The 13,236-nt window shown below is 55.8% G+C and overlaps 3 protein-coding genes across 7 annotated transcripts in view; 1 reads left to right on the top strand and 2 right to left on the bottom strand.

The window, feature by feature from the left end:
- ZYX (zyxin) overlaps positions 1-1,666 on the bottom strand; it is a 29,483-nt gene extending 27,817 nt beyond the window's left edge. The window contains exon 1 of the mRNA XM_063606400.1: positions 1,572-1,666. The gene's annotated coding sequence lies outside the window, so the exon portion shown is untranslated. The remainder of the gene's footprint in view (positions 1-1,571) is intronic.
- The window catches only part of FAM131B (family with sequence similarity 131 member B), a 28,832-nt gene extending 18,886 nt beyond the window's left edge, over positions 1-9,946 (top strand). Inside the window, exons 1-7 of one of the 4 annotated variants that reach the window (XM_003820539.6) lie at positions 619-782; positions 3,198-3,307; positions 3,580-3,615; positions 3,928-4,021; positions 4,323-4,520; positions 5,924-6,067; positions 6,325-9,946. In XM_003820539.6, the coding sequence (XP_003820587.1) occupies positions 755-782; positions 3,198-3,307; positions 3,580-3,615; positions 3,928-4,021; positions 4,323-4,520; positions 5,924-6,067; positions 6,325-6,797 (1,083 nt within the window). In that variant the 5' untranslated portion in view covers positions 619-754 and the 3' untranslated portion in view covers positions 6,798-9,946. The other 3 variants (XM_003820540.6, XM_008973987.4, XM_055115474.2) reach the window with 3 other exon arrangements.
- CLCN1 (chloride voltage-gated channel 1) overlaps positions 8,908-13,236 on the bottom strand; it is a 40,867-nt gene continuing 36,538 nt past the window's right edge. For both annotated transcript variants that reach the window (XM_055115472.1, XM_034965140.3), the window contains exons 21-23: positions 12,790-12,894; positions 12,612-12,698; positions 8,908-11,665 (exon numbers count right to left, since the gene is read on the bottom strand). In XM_055115472.1, the coding sequence (XP_054971447.1) occupies positions 11,294-11,665; positions 12,612-12,698; positions 12,790-12,894 (564 nt within the window). In that variant the 3' untranslated portion in view covers positions 8,908-11,293. The remainder of the gene's footprint in view (positions 11,666-12,611; positions 12,699-12,789; positions 12,895-13,236) is intronic.

The following is a 13,236-nucleotide window of genomic DNA, read 5'->3' as shown; positions in this document are numbered from 1 at the left end:
CAGGCCTGGAGGTCAACTATCTGCACATCCCCACACCCACCCCTGAATGTCCAGCGAGCACAGAGAAGTGGACTACACGATTCACTTGCAAAGACTTCACGTTCTGTTTGGATGGACAAAATAGCGCACTCGAAACAACAGAGCCCAAAGCTGTGTCCAATCACGTTCCTGTGTGTGTCCCAGATGCGGCCCCAGGAAGAAAACAAGTGTTTGCGGAATTTGGTGGCCAAAGGCCCTTGGGCCTGGCTTTATTCTCACCACCACCCCACTTTCTCTCAGGGCATCCCCTGCCCCCGGCCCGCAAAATCCATCAACCAGAACCTCGGGGTAGGCCCTGGGTTCGTGCCTCGGCTCCTGAAACCCAAGCCGGGGTTCTCCAGGAGAGAGCCCCGGGAGCGGGGCTTGGCACGGGCGGGCGGAGGGGGGCGGCGACGGGGGCCCCAGATCCCCGAGGGAGCGCCCCGGCACGGCCGGAGGAGGGGCGGGGAGGCGCGGGGCGCAGCCAATCCCCGGGCCGCCCCCTCCCCGGCCGCGGCGAGCCGAGCCGGGGCGGGGGAGCCAGGCGGCGGCGGCGGCGGCGGCGGCGGCGGCGACGGAGCTGCCGTGGGGAGGGATGGAGAGGGGAGGGGGGAGCGGAGCCGAGCGGAGACAGCCGCGGCGCTGCAGAGCGGCTGGGGCGGCGGCGCGGCTCCCGGTGCTCCCCCCGGCGCGCGCCCCGAGTCGGTGAGGGCCCGGCCCGGCGGCCCCCGGAGCCATGGGCTGCATCGGCTCCCGGACTGTGGGTGGGTACCGCGGCCGGGCGGGGGCAGGGCTGGGCCCCCCGGGCCGCCCTCCGACCCCCTCCCCCATCCCTCTCCTCGCGCCTCCCGGCGCCCCGCTCCGCACCCGCCTTGCCCTGCTAGCTCCTTCACTTTCCTTCCGTCCGCCCGCGGTCCCTCTGTCCCTCCTTCCTGCCCGCTCTCGTCTTGCGCCTCCGGGGCTGCCATCCCGCTCGGCTCGCTTCCTTCTCCCCGTCGCCCTCCCGCAGGCGCGGTCCTTTCCATCCTCTCCATCGCTCTCCTCTCCTCCGCCGCTCGGTCCCCTCATCCCTGCCCCTCCAGGCCATCCGCCTCTGCTCCGCCGTCCCCAGCGCCTCCTCGCATCCCCCACTCCGGAGCAGCCCCCCGCGAAGGACCCTCGGCCTCCGCGCCAGCCCCGAGTTTCTTTCGCACGCCCCCCACGCCACCCCCCGCCGCCGCCTCCATCTGGCTCGGGTGCTTTGCCCCATCTCTCTCTCCCTCTCCGTTGCCTTTTACTGTCGTTCCTGCCTCCTCCGATTCGCTTTGTTCACGTGCGTTTTCCCTCTGGGGCGGGGGCGGGATGAGCCCGGGTTCCACGCCCGGAGGGACAGGGCCAGGGCCGGGTGGAGGGAAGGGGCTGGGGGACGCGGGGAGGAGATGGGGGCTTCGAGGCGCTGGGAGGGGTCGGGAGCCCGCGGCCCGGGAGGGTGGGGCCGGCCCTGCCTCGGCGGCCGGGGACCCGCCTGCACCTGTCAGCGGGGGCCGGCGGGGCGGGGCCGGCTCTTTATTTACCTTTGACGCGGGGAGGGAAGAAAGGCGCCTCCTAATCCATCTTCTCCCTCCAGCTTCTGCCTGGCTACCGCCCCTGACCCCCACCCAGGCACCCACTCCACTCTCGCCGCTCAGCGAATTCATCCGGCCCTCTCCCACCCCCTCCCCCATTCTTCCCCTTTCCAACTCCCAATTTCTCCCGCCTACACCTCCCGGTGACCTCAGGCTGAGAGAATAATTCGTATTATTATTACAAACAAACTCACTCTCCAGAAGCCTGATTTCCCTGAGACCCGGTTTATTTCCATGGATACCCCCTCCTCCTCTGCTTTCACCCCTTCTCCGCGGCTCTCTCCCTCCCCGCTGCCCCCCACAGCTCTGACTCAGCTCTCCGTCTCTCACAAAGGCCACCTCCCGCTCCCCTCTCCCCCCGCACCCCGCCCTCCCCTGTCTCCCTTCTCCTCAGGCTCTTCTCCACCTGCCCCATTCCTGCTGTGTCCGGAGGGCCATCTTTCCTCTTTTCCCCCAGTCACCACCCCGCGGAGCCCCAGGGGACAGCAGGCCAACTTTGGAGGGTCCTCCCTCCTCAGTCCGGTTCACCACAAGCCCCTTCCTTTCCCCCAGCCCTGCTGATGTGCTGAACGCCTCCTCGTGCCCAGCCCCATTCAATGCTCCCCTTCCCAAAAATGGAGCCGACCCCTAAACTCACAATTGTAAAACCTCATGAGTATAAAGGGCCTGTACGGTCAGATGGTTCAGGCAGCCATCCGCTGCTTGAATAGTCCCTTTATGAAGACCCAAGCAATTCTTCCGCAAGACTCTCCGGCGCACCATCCTGCCCTCAGTCCTGGAGTCTCCCTCCACCAGGAGCTCTGGGCCGGCTGTAACAAGGACCCTCCTTCCCCTGAGTCCTGCAGTTTCCCACTCAGCCCTCAGACCCTGTCCACCCCTCCCACCATCTTCTGCCTTCTCTCTGACTTGAATTCCTATTTTCTTAATTCCTATTTTAAAAAGTTCTCTTTTCTCCTCCTGCTCACCAGCTTCCCTCCACTTTAATCCATCACTTCTCTCCCCACAGTCAGGTGAAATGCCTCCAGCTCACCCTTGGTTTCTCTGCTCACTGTTTTTGGGAGGACACACCCAACTCCTTGCTATCCAACTCCCGCCTCGATTCCCAGGAAGTCCTCTTCCAGTCAGTCAGACTCACGGACTCTTAGGAAGGGCCCACGGGGGGAGACACATCCCTTCCACCCTAAGCATAGAGAAAAGTTCCTCACTAGAGCAGCTCTGCCCTTATCTGTAGACTTGTAATAGAGAAAAAGCCCAGCTCCCATACAGAAACCCTCCAAGAGTCCTCAGGACGGAATAATTGGTTTTCTGATAAAACCCAACCTCTGACCCCTCCACATAAACAACAACAAATAAGGCCATACATCACTTTTTCTGAGTGCACTATTCTGGGTTGAGCTAAAACTGAATATTTGGGCTCAGCATTACTACTTGTCTCCCCTAGAATTTGGAGAGTGCAGGGATATAAGAGGAAATGGGCAGCTGGGGTAAGGAAGGGGTGTGAAGGGCTGGCCCCAGGGTGTCGCCTCGGCTGCACACGGAGGTGAGGGCCTGCGGCTAACCTTCTGGCCCCCTCAGGGAACGAGGTGATTGCAGTGGATTGGAAGGGCCTGAAGGATGTCGATCAAATCAACATGGACAGCACCAGCTCACTGCATGGGAGCAGCCTCCATCGGCCATCGACTGAGGTGAGACCTCACTCAGCCACCCCAAGTCTCTGGCTGCCTGCACTTCCTCAATTCCAAGGCAACAACCCAAACACTCCTTCAGACTGACACTTCTACAGAACATTTCTCACAACACATGCCAAGCAGTCCACATGGAGAACCCAGTTAGCGGCATCAACCTCAGGAAAGCCCTCCCCACATCCCGCACTCCTGGAAGGCCCTCTGAGGAAGGGGGCTTCCTTGCATTCCTGCGAGTGACTGGGATGCCCATTCCCTTTCCTCTCTCCTCACAGCAAACTCGAACTGATTTCTCCTGGGACGGCATCAACGTGAGTGCAGCTGCCCCCAGACCTCCCCATCCTCCCGAACTCCTCCTCCACATCTTCTCCCTTGCACCTTCCAACCAGCACGGTATTCCCTGGCTCCAATAGGCACTGTGAGCACTCACGTTCTCAACCTGTGCCCCAGTTTTCCAGAGCACTGGGGATATATCCCTCCTTGGGACTCTTGGGTATAGTAGCTTTTCTTATCATCTGCCCTAGCTCGAATGCTTTTTCCTGGAAACCATGAACCTCCTCCATGTATAAAGCACGCCCGTACCTTCTTATTCCTCTGCCCTTCCTCCCACATTCCCATCCCAGCTCTCCATGGAGGACACCACTTCCATTCTTCCGAAGCTTAAGCGAAACTCTAACGCCTATGGCATTGGGGCCCTGGCCAAGTCATCATTCTCAGGTGAGACTCCTGATGTAAGAATGCCTTCAGACAAAATAATGCTGACAGACTCCTTGGCTCAGTCTCCCTGCTCCTTCGAGGTTGATGAAGACCCTCATCCCCACACCCTGACCTATTCACCCTTCTGTCAAGCCTCCCATCCTCCAGGCCATTCCCTCCACTACCCCATCTATGGAGTCCTTAGGGGAGCCTGGCCCAGTGGGATGGAGCCTCATGGGGCTGGGGTGGGAGGAACTGGGAGGGTCTGGTTATGGATATTGTGTGATATTCTGGAGGATGTGGGAAATGTCTGGCCCCATAGGGATCTCACGGAGCATGAAGGACCATGTGACAAAGCCCACAGCCATGGGGCAAGGCCGGGTGGCCCACATGATTGAGTGGCAGGGCTGGGGGAAGACACCAGCTGTTCAGCCACAACACAGCCATGAGGCCGTGCGCAGGGATACGGATGCCTACTCCGACCTCAGCGATGGCGAGAAGGAGGCACGTTTTCTAGCAGGTACATGTACCCTAAAGCCTCAAGAGACACATTTGCACGATGGCCAGGGACCGACCCTCCAACCTGATCCCCTGTGGCAGGATTAGCTCCATCCATACTTTGACCGTAGATTCACATTTCCCAAACAGCTCTAAGTATTTTGATGTGGTAATTCAAATAAGTGCCCTCAAACATATTTTTATAATCATCTCAGAAAATGCGTGTAATTAGATGGGATTTGTGGGTCCACCCATCCCAGATGCCTTCTCTCCTCATCATGGGACTATCCAAACCTGAACTCCCTCAAGTGCAGGGAAAAAAATGGGGAGACCTTGGTCTTTGAAAGAAAGAAAGGCCTTGGGGATCTCTTTTAGCCTTTGCCCTTTAGCATTTCGAGTCATGAATTCGCCTACTAGACTCATTACTTGTGACAACCACTAGAAGATTAAGGGAACTGTGTGAGAGACGGGAGGCCTACAGAAGAGGTTTAGTTCCAGGAAAGTAGTGTAGGTCTGATAACAGGCATGCAGTGTGCCTACAAGAGTGGCCAAGCTGTAGTGCAGGTCTAAATAAGATGCCTAGAAAGGGATAGGTCTGGAAGAGAAAGGAAGTATTGAGTTGGTGGTATGGGTGGGAGGAGAAATATCAGTGAACAGGGTGACAAACATGTAGGGTGGGGGGCAGGAGTAGTACCAGCTTCAACACGCTCATGGATTTGACTAGAATAGGGATCCCCAGGTCTACCCATCCCCTTTTCCTTCCAATCCCTTGAATTTCAGTTTTATATTATGGTGGACCCACAAGCCCACGATGCTCTCTTGGGGGTTCTCTGTTGATCTTGAAATCTACTCTCTAGACTGCAATTCCTAAAAACCTCCAAAGATAAATATCTGGAAATCTCGAATTTGAATCTCTTAGGATATCTCATCAGAAAACCCCTAACTCTTTCCCCTAGGAATCCTAAATCTGATTTTTTAGGAAGTCCCCCACAATTCTCCCTTCTCTGGGGACATACACAAAGGCTGTGCTGTCCAATACATTAGCCACTGGCCTCATGTGGTTATTGAGAACTTGAAATGTGGCTCTTCTGAATGGAGATGTGCTTATAAGTATAAAATACCAGCTGGATCTCAAAGGCTTCATATAAATAAAATAATGTAAAATATCTCATTAATAACTTTTATTTTGATTATATGTTGAGATGAAAATCTTTTTATATATCGAATTAAATAAGAGCTATTATTTCAATTGATTTAACCTGTTTCTTTTTAATTTTAAATGTGGCTACTGGAAAATTTAAAATGATATAAGTGGCTTGCATTATATTTCTACTGAACAGTGCTGCACTAAGATGTCTTCCTACCCCACGCACATGTCTAAGGATTCCCTGAGGTATTTTGTGGTTGTTGCATTTCTTCCCCCAGGCGTCATGGAGCAGTTTGCTATCTCTGAGGCCACACTCATGGCCTGGTCTTCCATGGATGGTGAGGACATGAGTGTGAACTCCACCCAGGAGCCATTGGGCTGCAACTACAGTGACAACTACCAGGAACTGATGGAGAGTCAGGGTGAGAGATGTTCCAGAATTCAAACTCTGGAGCCTATGAGGCCTCCCCAACTATCTCAGCTGCCTCCACTCAGCTCCGTTCTTTTAAGACTTCCTTGTCCATCTCAGCTTTCCCATTGTCCTCCCTACTCCCTGTGCACTCTGTGTCTTACTCCCGGTTCTCTGTGCTGTCTCTTAGCTGTCTCTTGTGCTGTCTGTGCTGTCATTCCTGCCCTTGACATTCTGTGGCCCCACTGACCTCCATGATTCTTTTTCCAGATGCCCTGGCTCAAGCACCCATGGATGGATGGCCTCACTCTTACGTGTCCCAGGGTATGTACTGTCTGGGGTCGTCAGATGCCTGGGAAGCCAGCGATCAGTCCCTCATTGCCTCTCCGGCCACAGGATCCTATCTTGGGCCTGCATTTGATGACTCACAACCCAGCTTGCATGAAATGGGACCTTCCCAACCAGCTTCAGGATACTCTGCTCTGGAGCCTCCACCTTTGCTGGGGGGAGACACTGACTGGGCTCCGGGGGTAGGCGCAGTGGACCTGGCAAGGGGCCCTGCTGAGGAGGAGAAGAGGCCATTGGCACCTGAGGAGGAAGAGGATGCGGGATGCCGGGACCTGGAGTCACTTTCCCCACGAGAAGACCCTGAGATGTCTACCGCTCTCAGCCGGAAGGTGTCTGACGTCACATCCTCAGGTGTGCAGTCCTTTGATGAGGAGGAAGGCGAGGCCAACAACTAGTTTCCTCCCCCAATGCCCTGCCTTCCACTCCCACCTGAGGGCCATGGCTGTGACCCATACCCTCCCTCCCCCCAGCAGTACAGCTGAAACTGGGCAGACAACATTGGGGAACCCAGGAGCTTCCAGTCCTCTCCCGGAAATGGAGGACCAGGATGGGATTTTATCCAGGCTTACACTCTAGAAACCCACAGGCCTGGGAACTGAGACCTGGGCAACTAGATGGCCGTGAGCTTGGTGTGGCTGTGGAGAAGGACCTGGGCTGTGGGCTTCTGGGTCTGTGCCGACAAAGCCTCCAGTGTGTGCACCCTGAGGACGGGGGCAGCGCAGCTGTGCTCAAGACTGGATCTCAGTTCTTCACGCCCCGATTTCGTCTTCCAGGAGCCGTAACTCTGCTGTCTGAATGCCTCCTTTCTCCATTTCACTCTTGCTTTTCCCAACTCTGTTTTCTCTGGCTGTGGCCCCAGCTCATCCCTACTGAGAGAACAGACCTCAGGGGCTGTTGGACATGGCTGGACAGGCGCAGGGGAGGCTGCCTGAAGGGCACGTCCATGGGGAGGGTGGAGAGGCTGCCTCAGCAGGTCATTTGGCTTCTAAGATCAGGAGTCGAGGAGGAGGTGGATGTGGCAGCTGAGATCTACAGGGGGCACGGATGTGGTTCTTTCTATCAAGGCCTGCCCGGAGACAAGAGAGTCACTGAGGAGACTAAGAACAAACACAGCCCCTTGCTCTGGGATCTTTAATATCCCATGGCTAAAAGGAAGATCCTAAGGATCTGGGAAAAGACCCAGCCAGGGCTGGCTGCTCCAGCTCTTGCTTCCCTTTCAGCTTTCTTCCATCCCTGCTCCGGGAGCCTGAGGAGGGTGTGGGGACACCCATCTTGGATACACCAACGCAGGATGCAGGTGTCGCCAACAGCAGGGGGAGCATGAGGGCTGTCTCCCCTTATTCACCCCTGTCCTCTGAAGCTGTTTACACTTTTATCTTTGCCTTTTCTACATTTTTATAACTTCTTGGGCACTCAGGGTTGAGTGGAGTGGAGGGAGGAGTCCGGTGCTGTCACTCCCTCAGCCAGGCAGGGTTGCAGCTGAGGGCCAGGGTGGGCACTCGGCACTTTCTGCCCCTTCTTCAGCTCCTCCCAGGACTCCCAAACAGCCTCACAGCTGTCCTCCCTGCCTCCCCAGGCCTCCTACCAGAGGAAGAGAGGAAAATCAGCGGATTCTTCCTTCCAGGATGGTGTATGGTGAGGCACAAGCTTGCCCTCCCACACTTGGCATCCATGCTGGTGGGGACTGAGCAGCATATGCGCCCCAGCACTACCGTGAGAGCACAGGCAGAGGATGGGCGGAGCAAAGCAGCGGCGCTGTGGGGTTGGAGAGCACTTGGCCCTGCCACTGCCCAGGTAGCCCCTCCCCAGCCCTTGGCACAGGCAGAGTTCGGGTAGGAGAGAGAGGCCTAAGAGGCTCACTGCCCTATCTCCTTCTTTCCTCACGCCCTTCCAAGGCTCCGGCTCCCAGGCCTGTGTCCTACCCACACTCTGTCAGGAGTCCTACCACTTGCATCCTCTGCTGGAAGGGAGCACTGTTGTCCTCTCCTGGCCCTGGGCACAAACTTTGCCCTCACCCCCAGGCCCCAGAACTTATTATTTTGGAGTGAGAAGGTTGAGAGTTGGGGTGTTTCTGTCCATCTATGGTCCTGTCCCGCCATCAAGTTCATACTCTTACTCACACTTCTGGGATGCAAGCAGGGCAGGGGGTTCTGTGTCTTCCATGGAAGGGGGACAATGGTTATCCCGAGGTTGGTTTTTGGAGGAAACATGGGCGTAGGCAAGGTGAACCAAGGCAGGTGCAGTCACCTAACCGAATGCTGCCTGTACAGGGGAAGAGTCCTCTTGTGCTTGCTAACGTGTGCTGACTCCGTGTCCCAGGACCTCATTTCCAGGAGCTCTGAGAGGTGGTCTAGCATGCCCGCCCTGGCAGCTATTCCCCACCCGTCTCCTGCTGCAGGCTCTGGGGTTTTGCATGTTCATGTGACCTTCCTTCCATGGGGTCCCTGGTTCCTCACCTTCTCCAATCTGTGCTATTCCCACATCACCTCTTCCTGTCGTCTCATCCTCTCAGTGCCCATATCATACCCCCAGACCACGGTGGACAGCTCACCCAGTGAGTGCGTTCATTCATTACAGTTCGTTTTTGCTCAGGCCCGGGGGAGTTAGGAAAGGTAGACCACAGCAGCTTTCGTTCTTCCTTCCCTTTCCCAAGGAAGCCAAATGGTCCCTGACAAAAGATGACTAAAGATCTGAAGGACTCTAGCAGGGTTCATACATGAACCTGCTTTCCCCAGGGTGCTGGCATATTGCTGCAGATGGAAGTCAGGTGGGGGTCTGCCTTCTGCAAGGAGCTCCTACCCGCTCTGAAGAGGGAGACTGAGGAGCTGGCCTGGGACCATCTTAGGACTCTTCTGGTGCTGGGGGCAGGGTGCATGGGGGTTGCTTATCGTCTGTTTCAGGGGGTGGGGAGGGGCATGTGCAGGAAGAGGCTGTTTCGGGGTGGGAAAGGGTTGCTTTTCCTTTGGGGTTAAGGCTGTGCAGCACGTTTTACAGCAGTCCTGGAACAGGGCTGTTTTTATATTCTTGTGAATGAAACTGCTCTTGCTAAATGATTTTCTTTTTTTGGAGGGGGGGGTGCACTTTCATTTTCAATTGACTTTATTAAATGAAAATCCAAATCTTCCACTCCTCCCCCTCCATTGTCCCCTCCCCCACCACACACCTTCCTTCTTGTCCTTGTGTTGAAGAGGGGATCTTGGGGAATGAGTTTATTATCTTCTCCTCGACCTCACCTATACATCCCACACACCATCCTCCAGGTCTGGGAAATATCCATTTTTCTGGCCAGTCTTAGCATGTTTTCTTAATGTCAGATTCCCACGCCAGGCCCAAGAGAGATTCTATGACATATATTACAGAGAGAATTCTATATCAATATATATAAATATTAGAGATTATGTACACAAGGGCATGGGCTCAAATGCCCACTGCCAGTCCCCCACCCAGGCTTCAGCATCTCTCTTGGCCTGGGGAAGTGGGAGGGATGTGATGCTGGAGAAGGCTACAGGCTGTGTTCAACGACACTAAACAGAATGTGGTGGCATCCTCTGACTGTGAGTGTCTTATTTGGGGGATGGAGGAGACTGGGAACAGGGGAGGCAAAGGAGGAGAATGTCGGAGCAGGGGCACAATGGTAGAATTAAGAAAGGCATACGGGATGGCAGGGTTGGGGAGAAAAACCTTGGGTATGGAGCAAGGGTTTGGGGATGCTCACAGCACCTGGCCTCTCTTTGTAGAGAAAGCACGCTAATGGAGTGCATAGCCAGGCTTCCTGCTGCTGATTTGGGGAGGGTGAAGATGTGACTCTCCCAAGTGCGGGCAGCACTCAAGAGCCCTGCCATCTTGACGCTTAGCTCCTAACTCTCCACCCCTAGGAGAGGCATCTGAAGAACCAGTCTAAGAGGGGGCTGGTGTCTGAGTGACCCAGTGACCTAGCTGCTCTGAGCCCTGATTCTTGGCAGGAGAGGCCCTGGCTAGAGCAGCTCCAGGGTAGAGCTGACCTTTGGCAGGACAAGTCAATAACAAGAGGGAGGATGTGTTTCCTAGGGAGTAACCTGGACACTGGAGGGCGAGGAAGCTGTGCTGTGGAATAGAAAGTTTTCTGCCAGAGGGAGTCGGCGGACACCATGGGGGCGTGATTGTTGAGCAACAGGGCACTTGTGTCTTTTGCACAGAGCCTTTGGCAACCTTTTCTTCCAGGCCGCTGCCCCTGACAGTCTTTTTCTCTGCATCTCACTGCTTGAAGCAGGGGACAACGGAGGGGGAATGTGGGCGGCCTCTCACTGCGCTAGTCACGGCCTGGCCTGGAGACAGGCAGTGGGGTCAGAGGCAGACTGCAGGAGCAGACGTGGGCCAGCGCAGGGCTCCAAGAGAAGTGGCTGTGGCTGGTCTGGAGGCACATTCTGGGGTAGTCAGTGCCCGAGGCCATAGGATGGTCCCATCCCCTCCTCCAACACGGCACTTGCAGGGCCACAGTCATTCTGGGCCTCCCCTCACCGCACCTCTTGTAGACACTGAGGCACAGATAGCACAGTGCTGGGACAAGAGCACTGGGGAATTGTTGGGTGGGGAGGGGGAGGCAGAGAGAGGCAGGGGATTCCCTTCCTGCACACCAGGAACACTCGGGAAGCCCCATGGAATATCAGGGGCCCTTCGCTAGGGTTAGGGCCACCTGCCTGGCTGGGAATGGGGAGAACAGTCAAAATAATTGACCAAGGCTCCTCCCTGCCTAAATGCTGATTCCTCCTTTAAGACTATCACATTAAAAAATTCCTGGAAGAGGCCACGACATTGGCATGACCTCGCCACATTCAGGACGCACCCTGCCCCACACAAGTTCACCCTCAGGCTGGCCTCTCCACGGTCTTTATGAGGAGGTCGTGGGAGGGGGTCAAAGGATCAGTTCATCCTCATCCTCCTCGTCTGTGGATCGCAGGCTGGGGCCCTGCAAGATGTCGGCCAGCTCCTCTTCCAGCCCTGGACTCTCCACCAGCTCCAGCTCCTCCAACTCGCCCTCTACCTTGCCTGGGGCCAGGGAGAGAGGGGGCTCTGGGGAAGGAGATGGCACAGGGGTCTCTGGGGAGGCAGCAATCACATCCCCTGTTCCAGTGGCCCCAGGCCTGTCCTCAGGCAGGTTCCAGTTCTCTGCAGAAGATGGAGGTGCCCCGGTACTCTTTCGAGTTGAAGTCGTGTTCCGGAAGCTGGCAAGGGGAGGGCGGAGCTGCACCCCAGACTTGGTGTGCCCCTCAATGGCCTTCTGTAGCTGAAGAGCAGTGGGAAAGGAAAAGAGGGTAAAAAGTTGGAAAAAGAAAAAAGACGGGGGCAGTGAGAGACAGAGAAAAGAACAGGTACAATGAAAGGAAAAAAGAACAGGAAAGATATAGAGTGGCAAAACGGGGAGAAAGAGAAACAGACAACAAGGAACAATCAGAGAAAGAAAACAGAAAAAGGACGAGAAAAGGGGCATGACAAAAGATCCACCTGCCCAGACTCAGACCCTTGGGTGACCTCTTCCTTCCTAGTGACCACCTGCAGCCACATCCCCCCACTGCCTTTTTTCCGCAGCTTTCCTCAAAGCGCATCCCCGAGAAACTGTGACTCATGCCTGGAACCCCCATCTCAAACCCACACTATCTACAGAAGATCACGTGGGCCCCATCTGGGGTGGAGAATTCCATTCCCTTCAGGGCTGTGGCCATAACAGGCTTCGTAGTCTCCTCTACCTCAGCTGGCTGCTTGCTCTACCCCCTCCAATCTCTGCATAAGAAATACACAGGGGAGCCAGGCATGGTGGCTCATGCCTAGAATCGCAGCATTTTGGGAAGCCGAGGCGGGCGGATCACCTGAGGTCAGGAGTTTGAGACTAGCCTGCCCAACATGGCAAAACCCCGTCTCTACTAAAAATACAAAAAATTAGCGGGTGTGGTAGCGGGCGCCTGTAATCCCAGCTACTTGGGAGGCTGAGGCAGGAGAATCACTTGAACCCGGGAGGCGGAGGTTGCAGTGAGCTGAGATCACGCCACTGCACTCCAGCCTGGGCGACAAGAGTGAAACTCTGTCTCAAAAAAAAAGAAAGAAAGAAAGAAAGAAATAGAGAAGGGAATCTGAGGGGACTTCTGAGATGCTAATATTCCTTCTGTCCCCACTGCATCCCCTTATTCTATGCCCAGCCTCCCTCCTGCTGCTCAAATGGGACACATCGTGATTACCTCCTCCAGGGCCAGGACGCCCCTGAGCTTCCCCATGCTGGTCACGTAAGCAAGGTGGAGGCCAAGGAGTGAAAACAGGGTATGAGTCTGAGGATGAAGAGCACAGGTCAGTGCATGTTCCCTGCCCCACAGCTCTCCTGCCTTCCCCGCAGCCCTGAGCAGTCAGCAAAGGACTCACCTTGTGCAGGGTTGTCTGCTCCACCAGCTGGAAGGGAGACTGGTCAATACAGCAGGAATCAAAACAGACAGGCTGGCTCAGCTGCTCCTGCTCCCAGGCCTCAATCTGTCAGCCAGAGGAGGAAAGTCACGAAAATCACAGAGCCTCCTTTCACCCCAGATACCTGATTTTGACCCCAAACGGCCCTCCTAGCCTCTGCCCAGAATCTGGGAACATGCAAGAACTGATCATAGATCCCCCAGATCAGAGGACCTCCTCCTTCTTCCCAGGGGACAGAGCCTCTCTGCCCTTCCTCATCAGGCCCCCAACCTACCCTGCAACCCCCAGGTACCCAGAACACCCCTCCCTCTTCTAGGCTCCAACTCTCCTATCCCCTGGCATCCCAAACATTTGTTATTCCCAACCTATCTTTCCCATCTATTTTCCACTACTACTATAAGACGTGGG

Source organism: Pan paniscus, chromosome 6 (assembly GCF_029289425.2).
Source record: "Pan paniscus chromosome 6, NHGRI_mPanPan1-v2.0_pri, whole genome shotgun sequence".
Taxonomy (NCBI): domain Eukaryota; kingdom Metazoa; phylum Chordata; class Mammalia; order Primates; family Hominidae; genus Pan; species Pan paniscus.
This window is presented reverse-complemented; position numbering and strand designations above follow the sequence as displayed.